At 41.7% G+C, this 22,975-nt stretch overlaps 1 protein-coding gene across 1 annotated transcript; it reads left to right on the top strand.

Moving 5' to 3' along the window:
• The first annotated feature begins 2 nt into the window (after positions 1-2).
• nsun5 (NOP2/Sun RNA methyltransferase 5) lies at positions 3-22,460 on the top strand. Its single transcript, XM_073053683.1, has 10 exons — positions 3-129; positions 2,910-3,032; positions 4,793-4,964; positions 6,724-6,832; positions 10,227-10,365; positions 11,295-11,410; positions 17,258-17,436; positions 17,931-18,144; positions 19,641-19,805; positions 21,846-22,460. Exons 1-10 carry the CDS (start codon positions 37-39, stop codon positions 21,979-21,981), a joined length of 1,446 nt encoding a protein of 481 aa, XP_072909784.1. The 5' UTR covers positions 3-36; the 3' UTR covers positions 21,982-22,460.
• Positions 22,461-22,975: the final 515 nt, after the last annotated feature.

The following is a 22,975-nucleotide window of genomic DNA, read 5'->3' as shown; positions in this document are numbered from 1 at the left end:
GCTGTGTCGTGCGGCGGAACCACGTGGATTGGAGCAATGGCGCTGTACGGGAAGGCGGCTGCTGTGTTGCGGCAGGCCGAGGAGCAGCGTGGCTCTGTCAAATCTCTGGTGTATAACAGTGGGTATGAGGTAAGGTGAGCCACGGTGTATAATATCAGGGGTGAGGGAGGAAGCTGTCTCACAGCGGGCATGAGGGAAGGCACAGGTCTCACAGGGGCATGAGGTGAGAGGGTGCAGGTGTCTCGCAGTGGGCATGAGGTGAGGGAGAGGCAGGTGTCACAGTGGGCATGAGGTGAGGGAAAGTGCAGGTATCTCAGCCCGTGAGGTGAGGGAGAGGCAGGTGTCACAGTGGGCATGAGGTGAGGGAAAGTGCAGGTATCTCAGCCCGTGAGGTGAGGGAGGGACACTTGTGTATAATGGTGGACGTGTTGAAGGGAGATGGGCATTGGGGAGTGGAGGAGGTATATGTGTCTGGGGGTGGGGGGTATCTGGCAGTAGGCCAGTCAGTGAGATACCCTGCCAGGGCCAATTGTAATGTAGATGTGGATAATTAATTTTTTTAGTTAAGGAATAAATGATGGGCAGAGCACCATGCTCTGTTTGGTTATGCAATTAGTTATTACTTACTAGTAACTAAATACTAGTTACTAATTAATTGCCAGTTTAATTCAGTACAACATCATGAGCTGAAGGACCTGTTCTTGTGCTCTACTGTTGTATATGTGAAATAAAAACAGAAAATAGTGGAGATCTCAACGGGCAGCATCTGTGGAAAGATCCCACTGGATCTCCACCTCCACCTCCTAACAGATTCCACCATCCACAGCCCCTTTGTCACCTCCCAGTTTCTGTCACTCTCCCCACTTTCCCCTCCTCCAGTCGCCAGCCAGCCCTCCTCAACCTGGATCCACCTTGCTTGCTTATGCTCCAGCTCTTCCCATCACCTTATCCCCACTGTCTCTACTCTACCTTTCCAGTCTGCATGAAGTAGTTTGACCTACAGTATTATCTGTATTTCTTTCCATAGATGCTGCCTGACTCATTGAGATCTTCCAGTGTTTTGTGTTCTTCCCAACTCCAGCACCTGCAGTGTCTTAGGTCCCCAGAAACAATTTGTATTTCCACAGGTGCTGCTTCACTTGCTGAATATTTCCCATTTTTATACACAAGCGAGCGCACGTGATTCTGGTTAATCGGGCAGTTGCTTATTTGAGACAACTCTTATAGAAAAATAACTTAGTTTATTTGGGACACTTTGCTGCTTGTCTGGGACAAGAGACTATTGCCAAACAGTTTCTAACTAGTGTATGTTGAGTGCACTTGTGTGGACACTACACCACGCTTAGAGTGAATAGTGTCAATTGCATATATTTGTGGTTTTTTTTTTAAAACACTGATTTTTGTCGCTGATTGTTGGTGAGAAATAAGCAGTATGACAATTCAGAACTATTTTGCTCACCATGGTTTCAACCATTCAGGCTTAGAGATGCCAGAAACAGCCGGAATGAAAATGAAATGATTGCACTATTTCTGCAAGTTTGAAGATTTGGCAATCATCTTGATTATTACAATGAAAATTACGATTTGGAGGATGCATTATATGAAGGCGAACCCAAGTGTCTGTGCTGACTTTGTTCATTTACAGTCAATCGAAAGAACACTGCAACGTACACTGAATTCCTCTGATAACTATTAGTAACAAATATGGTTTTATAGCTGCACTGTAATTTGTTCAGAATATCATTTAAATACTTAATTTGTTACTCAGTTTTTCAGTAGTTTTACTTTATGTATGTAGAACTACAATCTTAATCATATTCCTGTGACATTTTATAGAAAAAAATGTTTTTGAAATATCCCAAAGGACTACAGAAGAATTGCTCTGGAAGTTTAGAAAACACAGCATTGTTTGGATATTTAAAAGACTGGGAAGCAGCAATGCAGTAATAACCAGAGTTTTATATTGTGATCCTGGCTGAGTAATAAATATAGATTGGGACATTAGGACTATTTGGAAGTGGTGTTATCTGCTTGAGGACAGATGTGCCCTTGGTTTAAGATATCTCCCAAAAGATGCTACCTTAGGCAGCAAAGATTGCTTAAATTTTGCACAATCTGCAATGAAACTCAACTTGTAGTCTTCTCCATTGGCACATTTACTCCTGAGGTACAAGAGAAACTGCATGCTTAGTAATAAGGCAGGTTAAAGAGTCAGAAAGAATGTGTTGAAAGAGAATGTGTCAAGATAACATACACAACAATGGTTATTGTTAGATTGGAAGTACTTGTCAAGGATCCATTTCAAATCGGTCTTCTCCCAGTATAAGAGAACCATAACTTGATGGGTGGACAGTTTACAGGAAAGGTATTGTCCTTGAGAGGTGTATGAGCTTCAGATAGTGATGTGAAAGATTTATGGACAGGAATTTTATTTGCTTCGTATGGAAGAGAAAGCATCTCGAAAGAGCATACGGTGATGTAGATAGAAATAGTGAACAAAGATATCCTATGAAAACTCCTTTAAAAAGATGGCTTGATAGAGGTCTGTAAACAAGACCTGCCTTGAAATCTTTCCCTCATAGTCTTGGATACACGGGATGATTGTAACCTTGGGATCACCATCCCAGCTGTACTGCCAGGTGTCTAATTTTGTGGTTTATCCCAAGAACTTATTTCTTCAGTTTAGTCCTTATCCAAGAACTATAGTAATTGAATTCCTAGTTTTGAGCTCTGGAGGTATGTTTACCGTTCTCACAAAGCACAAAATGTGTTTCCGTGCAGCTGGTGTCCATGGCCAGCTGGATGCAGCGCCTCGTAAAGGTGCTGAGTAAGCAAACTTGACAAGATGAAGTATGAATACATGGGAGCGTTTGCGAGAAAATGCCACATTAATGGTTTCTGCCTTTCAGAATATTAAGCAGCTGTATGCCCTGGTGTGTGAAACACTGCGATACACCCCTGTGCTGGAAGAGATCATTAGCACGACAGACCTCTTGAAGAAGGAGAAAAAACTGCAGATCAATATTGCTAAGGTATGATTATTTATGTGAGTAGTAGATTAGAATATTGACGATATCTTCTCCATGGATCTTCTGTTATTACAGGTTTTTCTACAGAGGGTTCTTGGGATTTCTCTCTTCTTACCCCCTCTTACTCTATTCCCCACTCTGACCTTTTGCCCCTTCTCACCTGCCTGTTACTCCCCCTGGATCCCCCCCACCTCCAGTCCTTTCTCCTTTGGTCCTCTTGCCTCTCCTATCAGATTCCTTCTTCTCCAGTCCTTGACCTTTTCCACCCACCTGGATCCACCTACCACCTTCCAGTTAGCCTCTTCCCCTCAACCCCCCCCCCCCCCATCTTTTTATTCTGGCACTCCACCCCCCCCCCCCCCAGTCCCGAAGAAGGGTCTCGGCCTGAAACATAGACTTCCACAGATGCAGCCTGACCTGCAGAGTTCCTCCTGCGCTCTGTGTATGTGCATCAGATCCATGTTCATAGCTCCCAGCAAGTGGCTATGCAACTATATAGAATGATAAAGAGGGTGTATAACGAGCTAGCCTTCATTGGTTTGGATACTGTAAGGAAGTCACATTTTGCATCTATGGTTAGGAGTATTTGGAGTATTGTGTGCAATTCTGGTCACTCCTTTACAAGGTGTGTTGTGATGAAAAATAACTGGTTCTTTGAGTCTCAACAGTAGAGGCCTGGACACACACAGTTTTAATAATAAGGAATTTATTTACAAGGGGAAGTCGGGTCAACACAAGCAACTACAATATTCTAACAAAAAATGCTTAGGCTTAACACGTGTGGGGAAGGTCGGGTCAGCTGTACAATACACAGAAAGCAGTGTGGGGACAGGGTACAGTTACACATACAAAGAACAAGGGAAAAGCACTGCAACAGCTATCCCCCTTGACTTTGGATAGCTACGGCTCCCTTACCAGGACCAACGATAGACCTTCCCAAACATAAATCAATGCACTTGCCTTCAATGAGGTGGTCTATAAGAGAGAGCGAGCCAGGCACGTCTCACCTTTTATAGCATGGGGCGGGGTGAGATAATCCAATTAAGGTGACCAATAATTTAGGTGTGCATTTATTAGTTGGGAGAGACCAAATGTTGATTGGCGTGTGGTGTGTCCTCCGACCAGCCAGGTGGCAGTGCGTCTGTCACGTGGCCAGTATCTCTGGAAACAGGGTGTTTGTAAGGTCTTTGGAGAGGATGCAGAAGAAATTTCCAAGGATGTTGCCAGGGCTGAAGGGTTTGAGCTATAAAGAGATGTTGGACAACCATGGGTTATTTTCTCTGGAGTGGCAGGTGTACAGACAATGGAACAGGGAAGTAATAGAATGGGAGTGAATCGAATGGGAATGAAACGGGGAGAGCAGGGAATCAGAAGGGCAGCAAGCCCATGAGTTCAGCGAGGGGCAAGTGATTCTCCTGATGACTTAAGTGGCTATAGGATATTGTGAGCAGCTTGCATATTTGCTAGTATCTGACAGATTTATGATGTAGGTTTAGATTCAAACTCCAGTGTTCTTAAGGAAACGTGATTAGTGGTTAATACTAGATGGATGTCATAGGGGTAAGAGAACTTGAACTGTATTAATGCTTGTATCAGTAGCCGAAAGGAATTGGAAGAGGCAGTTTGTCAGATTGGGCATTGATGTTCATGAGTTTTGATTCTAAAACTGAAATATGCACGTGTTTGGAATCTAGAGACTGTGTGAAATCTGTGGAATTAGTTACCTCAGAACAGTCACTTTAACTTTTTTTTTTGAACATTAGGTGCTTGTGTATGATCTCCTCTTTGGGAAGGGTCTGAAGTGTGGCGGGAGTTGGAAGGTATTGATTATGAAACATCGTTCGCAACTAAAATCAGCACTGGCCAGATTAAAGGTAAAAAGAAAGGTTTACCGCAACGAGGACCTCATTCAATCAAAACATTCTGATGCAAAAGGTATGGGTCCTTCTGACACAGTGGAGAAAATATTTTTTTAAATTGCACTTATTCTTTGTTATTGTATTCCCAGATCATTCATAGAATCTTTACCTATTGATTTTATAAAGTGTATTCTTCACTAGAAACATTAGCTACCTGTACTGAACTGCAGTTTAACTGACTAAAAGATCAGTTTTTGTTTAGGTATGTTGATTGAAGGAAGGTTGATTGCATTGAACTGCTGCTGCTAAGTTAACAAATTTCACGTCACATGTCGGTGATAATAAACCTGATTCTGAATTGTTAGCCATGATATTGAGAGAAGTTCTTTAAATGGAGCCATGAAATTGCTAATGTTAACAACAATAGGCAGGCAGTGTTTGTCAAAGAAAGTACTTCACATTCTGTGTGATAAATTTTATTCCCAGTGCCAAAAAAAATAAGCTCGAATCCTTAAATTATTGACTCCTAATTCACCAGTCTGATTGAAATGCTCCAAAACACTAAAGCAAAGGTAAGAGCTCCTAAGATCTGTAATTCTTGAGTTAAAGCCTCTTACAGCTTTGGTTAGTTTTCATTGTGAAAACATTGGTGCCCTATCATTATGTTCCCTGAGCCTAACCTGTTCAATTTCCCTGCCTACTGCAACCTTTATATAGTACTTTTAATATAGCAACCATTTCCAAGGCACCATACAGGAAGGTTCAAAAATTTGCTGGGTTGATAAGGTTCTACTGAGACAAAAGATCGAAGGTTGGTGAAGGTAGTGGGCCTGAAGGGAAGGTCAGAGAATGAAAATAAGGTGGGGGGGGGGGGGGGTTGCAGAGTTTAGAGGCTTGCCAGCTGAAGGCATGGCAGCCAGTGGCTGGGTTGGATTGGGAAGACCTGAGATGCCTGAATAGAGGGTTGTAGGGGCAGGAGGAAACTGGAGTAAACAATGTAACTAAAAGGGTGTATGCCACAAGGCCTGTGAGAATGGGGTAATGCCACGGTGTCTGTTAAGATGGAGAAAGTAGAGCTGAAGTGATGTTCACTGAGAATAACGTGAGCGTGCTGGAATAGTTGCATCTGGAGGTTATAGCAGCAGAGGTGTTGAGGCAGAGTGGAGTTAAGCCAAAGAGATCTCAGTGAAATTATGGAAGTGAAGTCCAAAGTGCAACTTGGGTTCAAAATGAGATGAAGATCTTGAAGTCTGATTCAGGTTCATATGGTTTCCAGGAAGTCAGAAGCATCCTAACTGACTACAGTCCTACCATCCAGAAGTAAATTTGTACAGAGCAGTGTAACTAGAGCTAGAACTTCTGGCTAATTATTTCTAGCTCTGTTACTCTATCTGACATATCTGTGTGTGTAGCTGGGAGGCTAACTTAGCAAAGTTTAGGAATCAGAATATCTATGTGGATGTTGGTGGCATTGTTAATTCTGTGGTCATCACACTCTGAACATATGCCATTACATTTAATCACATAATGTGTTACTTACATTAGCATCTAAAGCAGCCTTCCCAACCATTTTTATGCTGTGGACTAATACCATTAAGCGAGGGATCCATGGACGCCAGGTTGGGAACCCCTGATTGAGTTCAAGGACAAATCGCATTGCCAGTGGTTATGGTTTTGCTTCCTTGAGATGGCTGGATAAGTCAAATTTAATCTGGTGGTTTTATCAGCAGTTTGTAGAAACACCTGCACCTGTTTCCTTCCTCGTCATTTCTCCGCCGCATGGTTTTTGTTAGCATTGGCTGCTGTGATATCCCTAGCCTTGCCTCTCTTCCCAGATTGCCAGCTGCCTCGTTACGTCCGAGTGAATCTGCTGAAAAACAACATGGAGGATGTAATTGACTACTTCAAACGCGAGGATTATGCTTATCTCGGGCAGGCAACTGAGTAGGTCTGATCTTTTTCTTCAATAGCCAGCACAAATTAATTTCAGAAGTGGTTATTACAAGACCGGTCTGGTCTCTGGGCTGTCGAAGGGAAGGTAGAGAAATTACCATTGCTATTCACATTTACCAACTGGATGCTGTAGTTTAATCACTGTTCTCTTTGGTTGATTGATGCTGTCATTTAAGTTGATGTGGTAAATGTGGTTTACTGACAGCCCTGGCTTTTGTCATATACAATATAAAACATAATTGGAAGATGATGTAAACAGGCAGCATCTGGAAAGATTTAACATCTCAGGTCCGATACGCTTTCTCTGAATTGGGAAAGCAAGAAAGCAAATGACTGTTCAGTTGCACCAAAGGTGGATGGGTAGGACAAAGGAATATCTCTGATGAGGTGTGACCAAGTGGGATAATGTGGCAACTGGAAACCAATTCTGCTTTATGTGTGTTGCTAACAGCAGAGCTGTGGTACGTGTCTAAGCAGCCTGGCTGTACTAACAAAGAGCAGTTGGGAAGTTTCCTAAAGACTGCAAAATATCCAGGCAGAAGATAAGGTGTTGTTCCTCAATCATACATTGGACACGTTGTCATAGAGTAAGTTGTCTATCTGACTTAGTCCTATTTGGCGCATATCCCTCCACACCTTTCCTATCTATGTGCCCTCTAAATTCCTTTGAACATCGCAGTTGTTCCCATCTCTACCACTGGCAGGCCATTCCATATCTCACCTCCCTCTGTGGAAAAATTGCCCCTTGCGTCTCCTTTAAAACTTCCTCCTTCACCTTAAATCTATGTCCTCTAGTTTTAGACTCCAAAACGATGCAGAAACCAGAGAAAGGTGGGTCAGGGTAGATGTGAACTAAAGTAAGTCCAGGTCACTGCTGTGGACTGAACTCTGGCTCTGCAAAGGTGGTCAGCGATTGGTTTCACAGATGTCGAGGAGACCGCATTTCCAGCATTGAATGCAGCCCACCACGTGGCTTCATCTGGAAAGGTGGCTTGGTCCCTGGATTGCAGTTTTACAATTAAGTGCATAGATGTGTAGTGCTGGAAGCCACGTCTCCCTGTGATTGGAATAGGACCCCTCCAAGCAGATCACAACCTTGTCATTGGGTTTGGACACTTCCGTGCCTCAATGATCAGTGGAGAGCTATGTTGGCTGGAGTCAGTGCTTTATGCTTTGGCTCTTGGTAGGGTCATCTGTGCCAAAAGGATCAAAGGGTAGAGGACTACCGGTCCACCGGGTTTGGGGGTTCAGCTCAGGGCTAACAACCCCGACTGTAATACAAAATTGTTACGGAAACAGCAATGAAAAATCCTTCTGCATCTGAGTGCGATGGTATTCCCGAGTCTCCACCTGGTACGTGAACGACTAACAGGGAAAACCGAGAGAAAGCTACTGACATGATGAAGGAAGCCCCGAAAATCACCAGAGATGGCAGAGCTTCATTGTGCCCCAAACCACCAGCAGCGTAACAGGCAGAAAGAGAGAAAGTAGGACCATTTATTGAGAAGTTGGCTTCCCTGTATCTTCCTCCATTGTGTTGCATACTTGCATGTTTTGGTATGTCAGTACAAGTTACATTTATGACTACACCCATTAACAAAATTTGTCAAGATCATTCTGTGTCTCTCATCTGTTGCTTTAGATTGGACTTTCCACTAAGTCAATTTAGAATAATTTGTAAACTGAATAAAGGGACTTCCTAATGCCCAGTTGTGAAGTTATCTGGTCAAAATGTCAGAGTTTATTTGGACAGGATCCAGGTTTTATTCATTAACTTTTTCTTTTTTGAATAATCAAATCTATAACTTTGCTGATTGTTGGTAAATTGGCTTATTAGTGTTGTATGTACTGAGACAGAGTGAAAGTCCTATCTTTGCATGCTGCTTTATGCAGATCAGTTCATAGACTGCTTAATGAGATCAGTTCCATGTGCAGTGCAGTGGATGTGATCTACATGGATTTTAGTAAGGCATTTAACAAGGTTCCACACGGTAGGCTTATTTAGAAAGTCAGAAGGCATGGGATCCAGGGAAGTTTGGCCAGGTGGATTCAGAATTGGCTTGCCTGCAGAAGGCAGAGGGTCGTGGTGGAGGGAGTACATTCAGATTGGTGGGTTGTGACTAGTGGTGTCCCACAAGGATCTGTTCTGGGACCTCTACTTTTCATGATTTTTATTAACGACCTGGATATGGGGGTAGAAGGGTGGGTTGGCAAGTTTGCAGACGACACAAAGGTTGGTGGTGTTGTAAATAGTGTAGAGGATTGTCGAAGATTGCAGAGAGACATTGATAGGATGCAGAAGTGGCAGATGGAGTTCAACCCGGAAAAGTGTGAGGTGGTACACTTTGGAAGGACAAACTCCAAGGCAGAGTACAAAGTAAATGGCAAGATACTTGGTAGTGTGGAGGAGCAGAGGGACCTAGGGGTACATGTCCACAGATCACTGAAAGTTGCCTCACAGGTAGATAGGGTAGTTAAGAAAGCTTATGGGGTGTTAGCTTTCATAAGTCGAGGGATAGAGTTTAAGTGACGCGATGAAATGATGCAGCTCTATAAAACTTTGGTTAGGCCACACTTGGAGTACTGTGTCCAGTTCTGGTCGCCTCACTATAGGAAGGATGTGGAAGCATTGGAAAGGGTACAGAGGAGATTTACCAGGATGCTGCCTGGTTTAGAGACTATGGATTATGATCAGAGATTAAGGGAGCTAGGGCTTTACTCTCTGGAGAGAAGGAGGATGAGAGGAGACATGATAGAGGTGTACAAGAAATTAAGAATAGACAGAGTGGACAGCCAGCGCCTCTTCCCCAGGGCACCACTGCTCAGTACAAGAGGTCATGGCTTTAAGGTAAGGGGAGGGAAGTTCAAGGGGGATATTAGAAGAAGGTTTTTCACTCAGAGAGCGGTTGGTGCGTGGAATGCACTGCCTGAGTCAATGGTGGAGGCAGATACACTAGTGAAGTTTAAGAGACTACTGGACAGGTATATGGAGGATTTTGAGGTGGGGGGGTTATATGGGAGGCAGGGTTTGAGGGTCGGCACAACATTGTGGGCCAAAGGGCCTGTACTATTCTATGTTCTATATGTTCAACAGCACGTAGAGTGAATATAAGGTGGCAGTGCAGAATGAAGTGTTGCAGGTAAAGAGATCATGCAGTGCAGCTAGATAATAATGTGTACGGTCTTAAAGAGGGAGTTTGTGAGGTTAAGATTCCATTTTATTGTACCAGGGAACCATTCAATTGTCTTACAACAGGGAATGGAAGCTGTCCTTGTGCACTTTGGTATGTGCTTGTAGACTTTTGTATATTGATGCCAAATTAATGGATCTTCATTCACCCAGTTCTTGTCCAGTGCTCTCACATTTGAACTCTCTTTCCCACAGTGCAATAGATCTGAAAAATCTCACTCATAGACAATTCATCTCTGACCCTCATCTCCCTGAATTACTCGTTTTCCACCCAAAGACCGATCTTCATGAACACTTTTTGTACACGGCTGGACATATTATTCTGCAAGATAAGGTAAGCCAACTTGCATTTTATCCTCTTGCTCACGGTATCCTGAAACACACGGGGATATATACTTATTACTTAATTATAGCCTTTCTCTTCCAATTTGACTGAAGGGACCAAATAATAATTTTAGTGGCATAGAGGAAGATGACAAAATCTACAATTCTGCTTGAATTGTTTTGGGGATGAAGTGGTATTTATAAATGTTCCTTTGGGAGATTAATTGAAAGGCCATTTTCTGGCTCATTGTGCTTAGTTTGAAAGGTGTGAATTTGACATATTAACAGGTTTATTCTTTCTATATATATTTCACTAATATGTTTGACACTGTGACAGATGTTTATTTAGAGAATTGAACTATTCCTCTGTTAGATGGAGGAACTATTTCTCCCACGTCTGGGGTGTATTCTAATTTAGATTCTGTAGGTCATTTTGTATGTAAAGAGCTTGGGGTTTGGATGACGTCACTCAGAGAGTGGATGGTGTCAGACAGTGAAGAGTGTTTGGTGGTTTGAGGAGAAAAAAAGCTTCACAGCTTGACTTGGATGGAAACTCCACAGAGGTTTGCTGCGTATTCAGTTCGCAGTGGGTATTGGTTCTTCATACCCTGCTGTGTGATGTAGAAGGTTGCTGAATATTTCCATTTTTTTCCTCTGGATTTCTAGGATATGTATTGTATTAGTTTTGTTTTATTTCTAGATTAGTCAGAAATAATTGAGTTGTCCAGGCATTGATTATGCTGCTAATGCTAGGATCTTGTGAAGGGCTAACAGCCTGTTCTAAATCAACAGCCAATTTATGTGATGGCTCTGTGTACTCCCACATTCTATTCTTCTGCAGCTCTCAATGAATCGCTTGCTGTGGTGTGGGTCTTGCATGCTGACTGAATTACTCATTGCAGCCAGTTCACTTGGCTTTGTACCCCTTTTTATCTGCAGGCCAGTTGTCTCCCGGCCCATCTCTTGAACCCTCCAGTGGGTTCTCATGTAATTGATGCTTGTGCAGCTCCCGGTAACAAGACCAGCCATCTTGCTGCTATTCTTTGCAATAAAGGGTAAGTCTGGGCTTTAACTGCAGTATACTTTTAAAAAAACACAATCAAAGGACCCTGTGAAATTCAAACAAAATGTCAAATTTTACAAATGCAGCCACCAAGTTTCTGTTGGGGCAGAAGTTGTTCATGAACAATGGTCAAGAAACTAGCTGGCGGCTTTGCCATACATTTTCTGTAATTGTCACTTAACTGTCTTTTTCAGGTTATTAGGGTAGATGGTAGGAAACAAATGTCAGGCAACGTGAGAGTTTTGTTGAGATAAACTTTATCTGATAGAGGAATTGTAGCTATTATTGGGGTCAAAGATGGTGTTAAATGTTTCTGGGGCAATCATAGGTAACTAGGGATATTTTCGTTTGCTTCATTTGAGGGACCTGACTCTCACTGGTCACACTGTCTTTGGTTGACTGAAACTGAGTGGTTTGCTTGGACCTTGGAGATGTATAGGAATCGGTCAATGCGGTCAACCTGGAACAGACTCAATAAGGCTGGTTAATTTCCTTTCCTAAAAGACTTGATGGTCCTGCAAAAGGCCAGTTAAAAGTTTACCTGTTTAGTAAACTTGGCCATTAGGAGCATTTAAGAATTTATTAAAGGAGTACCAAGGAATGGATAAGGAGAAAGAAAAGATTAGAGGAACATGAAACCAGCCTATAACAGTTTCCATGAAATGCAGAAAGAGGCGACTATTAGCAAAAGTTACTGTAGTTTGTTTACAGTCTGAGACAAGAAATTTGTGTTGGGTACAAGGAAGTAGCACCCAGATTACATATGCTTGGTGGCTCTCTTCACGGAAGATAACTTAGAAAATTTAGCATGGAAATAATAGAGAACAATACATCTGGCGTGAACAACAGACTGAAGGAAAAGGATGAGTTTTTTTAAAATTAGAGAAATTAATGGGATTGAAAGCTGATTAAATCTTCAGGACTTGATGTCCTTCATCCTTAAATTTGAAGAGATGGTTACAGAGACTGCAAATGCAGAGTTTGACATCTTCCAAATGTTCACAGATTCAAGAATAGTTTGCACAGATTGGACAGCAGCGAATGTAGTCCACCATTTAAGAAAGGTGAAAGAGAGAGAATGGAGAATTTCAGGTCAGTTAGCATGACGTCAGTGTCAGAAAAAAATCTAGAGGAAGAGTCAAGTCATGTAGAGTTTTTCTCAAAGGGAAAAACACCTTTTTTGAGTTTGTAACTACCAGATAGATAGATGCTTTGTTGATCCCAAAAGAAATTATAGTGTTGCAGTGGCATTACATGTGCACAGATATAAATATTAGAAGAGAAGTAGAATGAATAAAAAATAAGTTACCACGGTCTAACAGGAGAATCGGGAAATGTGGTATACTTGCACCTTCAGGAAGCTTTCATTGCGGTGCCAGTTGTGAAAATATAAAAATTAGAGCACGTGGGCTAGATAATATTGAAACACAATGCCAGTGGACAGGTCCAGTACATAGTTTAATCGTTCCATTGTAATATCAGAGAATGTCAGAATCAGATTTATTATCACCGGCATGTGTTGTGAAATTTGTTATCTTAGCAGCAGTTCAATGCAATACACAATATTGAAGAAGAAAAATAACAATAATAAATAAATTGCAATAGAGGTATATTGAATAGATTAAAAATTGTGCAAAAGCAAATAATATATATTTTTTAAAAGTGAGATAGTGTTCACGGGTTCAATATCCATTTAGGAATTGGATGGCAGAGGGGAAGAAGCTGTTCCTGAATCGCTGAGTGTGTGCCTTCAGGCTTCTATATCTCCTACCTGATGGTAACAGTGAGAAAAGAGCATGCCCTGGGTGCTGGAGGTCCTTAATAATGGAGCCGACTAAATTTACAACCCTCTGCAGCTTCTTTTGGTCCAGTGCAGTAGCCCCCTCCCCCATACCAGATAGTGATGCAGTCTGTCAGAATGCTCTCCATAGTACATCTGCTTCAAACTCCTAATGAAGTATATTCACTGTCTTACCTTCTTTATAGCTCCATGAATATGTTGGGCACAGGTTAGGTCCTCAGAGATCTTGACACCCAGGAACTTGAAACTGCTCACTCTCTCTATGATCCCTCTATGAGGATTGGTATGCCCTTTGTCTTGCCCTTCCTGAAGTCCACAATCAGCTCTTTTGTCTCACCAACGAGTGCAAGGTTTTTGCTGCAAAACCACTCCACTAGGTGGTATATCATGCTCCTGTACGCCCTCTTGTCTCCATCGAAGATTCTACCAACAACAGCTGTAACATCAGCAAATTCATAGATGGTATTTAAGCTGTGCCTAGCCCCACAGTCATGGATATAGAGAGAGTAGAGCAGTGGTGTATACCCTGAGGTGTACATTATACAACTTGAAATTCTTACTCTTTGTAGGCATCTACGAAACAGAAGAGAACCCCAAAGAATGAGTGGCAGGGAAAACATTAGAACCTGAAGCCCCCCATGCACAAGCAGCAGTAAAGCATCAACCCTCCTCCTCCCCCACTTATTTCAGCAGCAAGCAAGAGTGCCCACCAACCACCAAGCAAGCAATAGCACAGCCCCCAGAAGAGAGACCTTGATTTGCAGTCCAACAAAATCTATTGCCAACTTGACATGCCACCTAAGAAGGCACAGAGACATGTCACCTTTTCACAGCAAGAAAGCAAATAGCACTTTGGTTTTTAATGCAGACGGCTGGAGCTTAGGAAAACGAAAGTTTTGTCGCATTTGTACAGAATCCTGGAATGCTGTTCAGTTTTGGTTTCCTTACCATAAGTAAAAAACATGATGACAGTGTGAAGGAGATTTACCAGGTATTTCCTGGAATGAGTGAATTTGACTTATTAAGAGAGACCAGATAGTTTGGATCTGTATTCCTTGAAGTATAGTAGATTGAGAGATAAAATTATTTCAAATTCTGACAGTATTGATGTTCAGATGTCCTCATCAGTGGAAGAGACACAAACAAGGATGTAACTGGAAAATAATGGGCTGGTGATTTAAACTAAGGTGTGTAGAAATTTCTTCTCAGGATGATGGGAACTGGCACAGGAGAGGAGTTTGAGGCCAGCATGGATCAGTCATGCTCATATTGAATGTGTTTGAGCAGTATGGTGGTTTACTTGTGCTCTGACTTTCTTGTGGCTTGTAGATTGGTTAATGGTCAGAACACAGGAGATGATTGAGAGGCTGTGACCAGGTACTGTTTGGATTTTTGATGAGGCCCCAGTGTCTCGCGGCCTTTATGAATGCTTATGATGAAAGGGCCAAATTTGCTGGTGTGAGAGAGAGCTGGATATTGTTGAGGGATCCACAGGTGCTTTAAGGGGACGAAACATTTAAAGAGAAGGGGTGAGGACATGGTGCATGGAATAAAAATGAAAACAAAGAGACTGAGAGATGTTTGGTATCTTTGACTAAACCACTGAGAGATATTTTACAGAATCGGCGATCAATAAGGCAACAAGTGTACCGGCTTTTATTGCAAGAAAACCTGAGTGCAAGACTAAAAATGTTCTGCTGGAATTGCACAGGTTACTTGTGAGATTGCTCCTGGGATATTGCACACAGACCTGATCTTCCTTCATAAGGAAGGTAGGGGGAAGGGAGTACAAGGAATATTCACAAGATTGGCTTCTGGAACAGTGTGTTGGTGGGTGGGATGGGGAGGAAGGAGGAAGGGTACTGTCTTACGAAGACAAACTAAGGCAGACCTGATTTATATTGCCCTGAATTTGGAAGAATGAGAAAAGATCTTAACTGAAATAGTCGAGAAGAAAGAAAGGTATGTAAAGCTTCGGAAGTTGGGATCAAACGGAGCACATGAGGATTTTAAAGAAACCAGAAAAGAACTCAAACAATTAGGAGAGCCAGGAGGGTCTATGAAAAGTCCTTGGCAAGTGGGATTAAAGAGAATCCCAAGGCATTCTATGCATACATCAATAACAAGTGGATAACTAGGGAGCTTAAAGGGGGGAAGTATTTGCTTGGATGTGGAAGATGCAGGTGAGGTTGGAAATAAATACTTTCCATCAGTATTTACTGAGAAGAGTTATGGTAGGTTGGACAAACTTGGGTTGTTTTCTCGAGCAGTGGAAGCTGAGGAGAAATCTGATAGAGGTTTATAAGATTATGAGAGACAGAGTAGACGAGTATCTTTTTCCCTGGGTTGAAATGTCTAATACAAGGTGGCATACGTTTAAGGTGAGAGGAGGTAGATTCAAAGGAGATGTGAGGGGCAAGTTTACACAACAGTGAATGCTTGGTATGCTCTGCCTTGGGTGGTGTCAGATACATTTGGGATTTTTAAAAGCTGGATACATGAATGTGAAGGAGATGGACATTGTGTAGGCAAAAAGATTAGTTTAGTTGGATACTTGATTATTTAATTGGTTTGACACAGCATTGTGAGTTAAGGGCCTGTTCCTGTGCTGTACTGTGTTCTATCTGTAATTTTGTATACGTGTATCAAATTCCTACCCCCCTTCTCATACTCCAGGGAGTAAACCCCTAATCTATTCAACCTTTCCCTAAATATGCCTCAGGTCCTTAAGTACCGGCAAAATCCTTGTAAAATTTCTCCACTCGTTGAATCTTCGTACTATCTTTCCTATACATAGGTGATCAGAACTACACACTATACTCAAAATTGGGCCTTATCACATCTTGTACAACTTCAACTGAACATCCCAACTCCTGTACTTCGTGTACTCAATTTTTTGATTTGTGAAGGCCAATGTGCAAAAAGCTCTCTTTATGATCACAGGTGTATACACCTGTAATGCCACTTTCAAGGAATTATGGTTTGGTATTCCCAGATTCCTCTGTTTTACTGCTCTGCAAGTCTTACACTGTAAGTCCTACCCTGATTTGTCCTTCCAAAGTGCAACACTTGTCTACATTAAATTCCATCTGCCATTCTTCAATCCATGCTGCTCCAATTCCTGCTGAAAGCTTTGATAGTCTTCTTCGCTGCCCACTATGTCCCCAATCTTGGTGTCATCTGCAAATTTATTGATCCAGTTTACTACATCATCAGTAATATTGTTGATAACGATGACAAGCAGTATTGGACCCTGCAACACACCAGTAGTCACAGGCCTGTAATCAGGCAACCATTTACTACCATTCTCTAGCTTGTCACATTGAAGCCAGTATCAAATCGTACCTCATCCTGAATGCCAAGCCACTGAACCTCCATGACCAAATTCACACGTGGGGTCTTGTCAAAGACCTTGCTAAAGTCCATGGTGGTAACATCCACTGCCATTCCTTCATCAATTTTCCTGGTAACCTCCTCAAAAAAAAAAGTGAGATTGGTTAGACACAGCCTACCACACACACAGCCATGTTGACGATCCTTAATCAAGACCTGTCTATCTATATACTTGTATATCCAGTCCCTTAGAATACCATCCAGTAACTTACCCACTGTTGACATCAGGCTTACCTGCCTATTAGTTTCCTGGCTGATTCTTAGAACCTTTCTTAAACATTGGAGCAACATTAGCTACCTTCCAATTGATTGGCACCTTACCTGTGGCTAAGGGCTGTTTCTGAACTAGCCTCCCACATGGTGTGAGGGGACACCTTGTCAGGCCCTGAGGATCAATCTATCCTATTTTGCCTCGAGGCAGCAAGCACCTTCTCCTCAGTAATCCATAAACTGAATGACTTCATTGCTGTTTTGCCTTAGTTTACAGTCTCTGTGTCCATCTTCCAAGTAAACACTAAGTGGATCTACTCTTTCCCTTCAGTTCCTGATAGATGTATAAAATGCTTTGGGATTCTTCTTGGTCCTATTTACAAATGACATTTCCTGGTTCTTTATTTTTGCTTAAATTCATTTTTCTATTTTAAGGAAACTCTTCGCGTTTGATCTGGACACCAAGCGCTTGGCTACGATGGGCACCCTGCTGTTGAGGGCTGGAGTTACGTGCCATGAAATGGCCAACCAGGACTTCCTGCTTGTGGATTCCAGCAACCCGAAGTACCGGGATGTAAAGTATATTTTACTGGATCCTTCATGCAGTGGCTCTGGTGAGCATTCTTTCTTTGACTCTTTGAGACAAAGGTTTATGGGGATTTGTATGTACAGTAAGTAAAAATGAAGGCAGGAAAAAAAGGTAAAATTTTGCTGGGTTTTTTTGGAAGCTTTATTCAAGTACTGAATAATTTCCAGTTTTACTTACTGTACAAAGGGAGATTTGTGCACAAATTTTTGATGGGTTAAAGAGAACAGTTGTGCAATAGCTGAATGGGTGTCTTCTAGTAAAATACACTCAAAAAAGAAGTGTTAGTAGCCATGTCAGCTCCAGTCTGTAAAATCCCATACACCACCTCTGTTCCCTGTGGTTTGAGTTGCTGTCAAGAGTATATGGGAATATGGGCTCAGCTAGTTCTTCCCTGTTGGGTTGGTTCCTTCAGCAATTACACCTGAAATTGCTGTGGAAACTGAGCTCCACTGGGTGACTTTCAGACCTTTTGGCTGTGTTATTTGATGCACCATACCGGATGTTCTTTTCCCAAACCAGGAATTGTGAACCGCTTAAACCAGTTCACAGACGACGAGGAATCGTCGTCCGCACAGCGCCTGCAGGCATTGGCGGCTTTCCAGCACAGAGCACTCAGTCACGCACTGAGCTTTCCAAGTGTGGAGAGAGTCATTTACTCTACTTGTTCAGTCCATCGTGAGGAGAATGAAGATGTTATAGAGAAGATACTGCAGCATTATGCAAGCAGCTTCAGGTAATAACTTCATGATGAGTCTCCCCGTAATCTTTACCTCCTGTCTCAGATGATCTAATTTGACCTATTTTCTGAAGTAAACAGAGGTTAAATGAAATTTCAGACATAGTCTAATCAGCCTGAAGTGATATTGTGCATCTTGGATAGCTGTGGCTGGGAAAGGAGGTTGAGGAATTCACTCAAACCTTATCCCATCGATGATGTCAGTAGGTTCACTCCCAGTTACTCATTCCCTATTGCTGTGTTGGCTCAGCAGTTAGTGTTGCTCTCTCACAGCTCCAAGGAGCTGGGTATGATCCAACCTTGTGTTCTTTGCCTGAAGTAATAGTTGGAAGCCTTCAGGTATATCAACCAAGTGGTCATCTTTTGTGTGTGAATGTAGGAGTATTGGCCAGCCATGTAAATATAGAAGTGACCACAAGCAAGTGTGAATGGGTCCAAACTAGAGCCTGCAAAACACACTAAACAGAAGTCAAGATTGAGAACGCTGATATTTTTAACTCCAGTCTTCAGGAGTAACAAGCCAAGTCCATAAGATATAGGAGCCGAATTAGGCCATTTGGCCCATCAACTCTGCTCCACCATTCCATCATGGTTGATTTATTATCCCTCTCAACTCGATCCTATCTTCCCTCTGACACCCTGACTAACCAAGACCCTAAACCAATAAACTTATTAATCAAGTCCCTAAAAACTCTGCTGAAATCACATTGGCTACTCCAGGAGTTACAAATTGACTCCTTTAGACTGGAAGAGTAGGTACGCATCCTCACAAAGACCTGTTTGTTGGTAGGTTCATTGGCTACTGTCATTTTCCCCAAGAGTATGTTGGTTTGCTACAAAAAAATTGCAAAAATCTGATTTGCACAGAGCAGAGGGATTACTAGGAAATTAATTGTGTGAATAAGATTGATAGGTTTTATGTAAGCTGGGATAGATGAGATGCCGTAATCCCCCTTCGCCCCTCAGCTGACAGAAGTAGGAAAGTTCAAAACCAAACATAAATTCCTTGAGTCCGGGATGAATTCAACAGCGAGTTCTGTTTTCTGCGAGAACAGATGGATATAACTCAAGTAACTTTTGACTCTTGATGTATTAATCCAGCACATTCATCATTTTTTCATTGGATTGTTTCATTGTCTCTACTCTTCCAGTCTATTGGAATCAATTCATGATTAGCCGTGTTACTCCTGAAGTGGAAGGGGAGGGAAAAAAAATCACTGGCATTTGTAATACTGATTTCTGTTCAGTGTTTTGTGGACCCTGTCACATTTCCTTGTGGTCACTTCTATATTTGTGTGGCCTAGATTCACATACAAAGGATGACCATTTGGTTGAAGCACTTGAAGGCTCCAAGTCAGATACTTTTAAACCCTCACTAGGAGAGTAATTTGGGGACTAACAGTGTCATTCTGAGTGTAGTCTAATGGGAATATGCACTGCTTTTGTTAAGTTAGGACATCTGAGCTAACAGTGTCTGTTTTTGTTCCATGCAGACTAGTTAATTTGATGCCTTCGTGGCCATGTCGTGGTCTGGATACATTCCCAGAAGGTCCCAGATGTCTTCGGGCCACGCCGGGTGACACCCTGACAAATGGCTTCTTTGTTGCTATGTTGGAAAAGCACAATGGGCAAAGTGAGATGGAGCAAAACAGAGAGAGGTAAATCCTTGGAATTGATTTCAGAAAAAAATGCATGGTTCTTTAGTAGCACAAAATTAAAAGTATTCATTTCTCCAAAGCAACTGAATGGGTTATCTTTATTCAGAAATATCGGATTATTTTTATTTTACATTGATTTTTGTGTGATTGTGCACACATGGCTGTTCACTTTCTTGCTTCATGTGAAGGTCAAAACAAATTTATAAATCCCTTTGTATACAGTCGGCCCTCCTTATCCACAGGGGATTGGTTCCAAGACCCCCCTGCAGATACCAAAAAACGTGGATGCTCAAGTCCCTTATTTAACCTGTCTCAGTGTGGTGGACGTTAGGACCCAGTGGCGCAGCTCTGAGTCCACAGTGTTTCTGTTCACGAAAATAATCACGATCACGATTGAAAATAAGGTAGAAGTAATAAAGAGATCGGAAAGAGGTGAGACGTCATTGGAAAAGCATTAGGCTGCAGTCGGTCAACGACTGGAACAATTTTAATGGATAAAGTGAGAAAGGCCCTGCCCCGATGAAAGCTACAATTATTACTAAGCAACGCAGTGGTTTAATTATTGAAATACGTATGTTTCTCAAGTGTTTTATATGTATAGAAAGGTAAAATATGTACTATATACTAAAAAATAAGTTTGACTAACTGACGCTAAATAATACCGGATGTACCTGTTCTGACTTCAAATCCGACTTAAAGACGGACTCAAGAATGGAACTCGTTCATAACCCGGGGACTGCCTGTACTTTTAAATAATTCCTAGATTACTTTCTAGAATACCTAATGCAATGTAAATGCAATGTAAATAGTTGTTATACTGTATTGTTTAGGGAATAATGACAAGAAAAAAAAGTCTGTACATGCTCAAACGACGAGTGCTGGAGAGAGAACTTCCAGGTTTTCTTGATCCGCGGTCGGTTGAATCCACGCATGCGGAACCCGAGGATAAGGAGGGCCGACTGTATTAACTTATACAGTTTTATAAACTTCATTATTATTGGTGCTTCCACAAGGTGCACTGGAAAGCCTAGGCTAGAGATACTGTGCCTTTCTTGTACTGTGATGCTGCTGTAGCTGAGATCAGGCATCCGACGAGTTCAAAATCTGACTTCAACTCAGATGTTTTGCAAAAATTTTCTTTAAGATGTTTAGTGGGAGTTATTGGTAAAACTAAAATACACAATATTAGTTAGACAAAATAGTGATTAATGGATACCGAAACTGCCAGAAATACAGGGGCCAGGCAGTTTCTGTGTTGAGCACAATTCTGGTTAATGACTTTAGGATGAAAGGTCTCAACCTGAAACAAGAACTGTTTATCCCTCTGTGACCTACTGAGTCCACCAACTTGATTTTTTGATTTCTAGCAGGAATATGTGTTTTTCATATACAATGAATGTTTTTCATCAGGTGATTGTAAAACTGCAGTCTTTCCCTAAGTATCAATGTGCCCATTTCTTTACTTGCAGTAACAACTTTGAAGGTGGCATGAAAGTAGAGAACTGTTGAGAAACCTGAGAGCAGGAATGGATTAGTAGATTGGGTAGATGAAACAAATAATTTCTGTGAGTAATATTAGATGATGTATATTGGGATGCACAATAACAAGAGCTTGAATCTCAAAAAGGAGAAAAGGTTTTGGAGATGGGGATTTTTAGAAAGTCAATTGAATTGAAGGTTTGAGTAGCCAGTGGCTAGTTTATTTGAATCAATGGGCTTGAAGTAATGTTATTTACTTTACCATGGTGTAAAGTGCCACTGCAGTAAGCACGACGCTATTTCTGCTCGGCGTTGGAGTTCAACCCTGGCATCCTGTAAGGAGTCTCTGTCCCTCCCATGGAATGCGTGGGTTTTCCCTGGGTGCTCTGGTTTCCTCCCACGATCCAAAGACGTACTGGATAGGTTATTTGGTCATTGTAAATGGTCTTGTGATTAAGTTGGGGTTAAATCAGGGTTGTCTGGGGTTTCTGGGTGGTGTTATTTAAAGGGCCATAAGGACTTATTCTGTACTGTATCTCTAAATAAATTTTATCTTTCCAGCTTTGCTGAGGAGTGTGCGCCACCTGCAGCATCTAGCCTTGCTTCTGTGAAGGTATTGGAAGGAAATGCTGCAGCTTGCTCACCAACAGCTCGACACAAAAAAAAGAAATTGAAGAAAGTCAAATCAATTGTATGAGGACAAGACAGACTGAAGATGGTACAGTCTAGGACAATAAAACAGAATACTGCAAGAACTCAATGAGTCAAGAATCATCTGTGGAGGAATAACGTGCAAGTCAACAATTTGGGTCAGGACCTGAATCAGCACTAGGGGGAATGGGGAAGGAATAAAGATTGCTAGCATATAGCAGTATGAAGGGGATTTGGATAGAGCATGATCAGCGATTATGTGAATATAGATAGGGGATGGACAAACAAAATTAAATGGAAAGAAGAGTGTGTAAGTGAGGGAGGAGACACCAGAAGATGTGGGTTATCCCCTTTGTCAAGTGGCCCTCCAGTGTTTTCTGCCCTCACAAGCCGTTCAAGATTGCCCGCAAGGATTAAAAGTGAAGAAAAAGTAACGCTTGATCCTGTAACTGGAACACATGCGATAAAGGATACAGTTTCTTGTTCTTTTGTATATGGTCAAATAAATTGATGTATTTCACATGATTTTAATATGAGATGTGGGTGATTGAGGGGAAAAAGGAGGTACCTCTTGTCTAATACTAGCTTATACACAGTAGTCTTTCATCGGTACCTGTTATGCTCATCCAGCCTAATGCTGTAAATATACCTTTATTATCTTGATTTTACTTAAAACTATTACAGGGCAATTTTGCCTCACTGCTTCTGGAATGCCGTGTTCTTTACATAACACCTGAACTATTTGAGGATTAGATGTGCTAATGAATAGCTTGGTGGTGAGAAAAACTAAAAGGCAATTGAGTTACCAGTTAAGAGAAAATAAAGACCTTTGAGTAAGGCAAGTGTAAATAAAACATTTGAATTACTTTATTAGAACTATAAAAATGGCATATAGTCTTTGTGACAGGTTCAATTTAAGGCTCCCCAAGAGTTAAGACTGCAATAGGTGAAATAATTCATGTTTGTTTTTGTAATGCCATTTCTTTCCTGTACTAAAAACCAATGATAGGTGGCAAAGTGTGAGTGTAACCAGTGTAAGA

The sequence above is a fragment of the Hemitrygon akajei genome, chromosome 8, assembly GCF_048418815.1.
Source record: "Hemitrygon akajei chromosome 8, sHemAka1.3, whole genome shotgun sequence".
Lineage (NCBI taxonomy): Eukaryota > Metazoa > Chordata > Chondrichthyes > Myliobatiformes > Dasyatidae > Hemitrygon > Hemitrygon akajei.
Note: the sequence above shows the minus strand (reverse complement) of the source record. Positions and strands in the feature narration are given on the sequence as shown.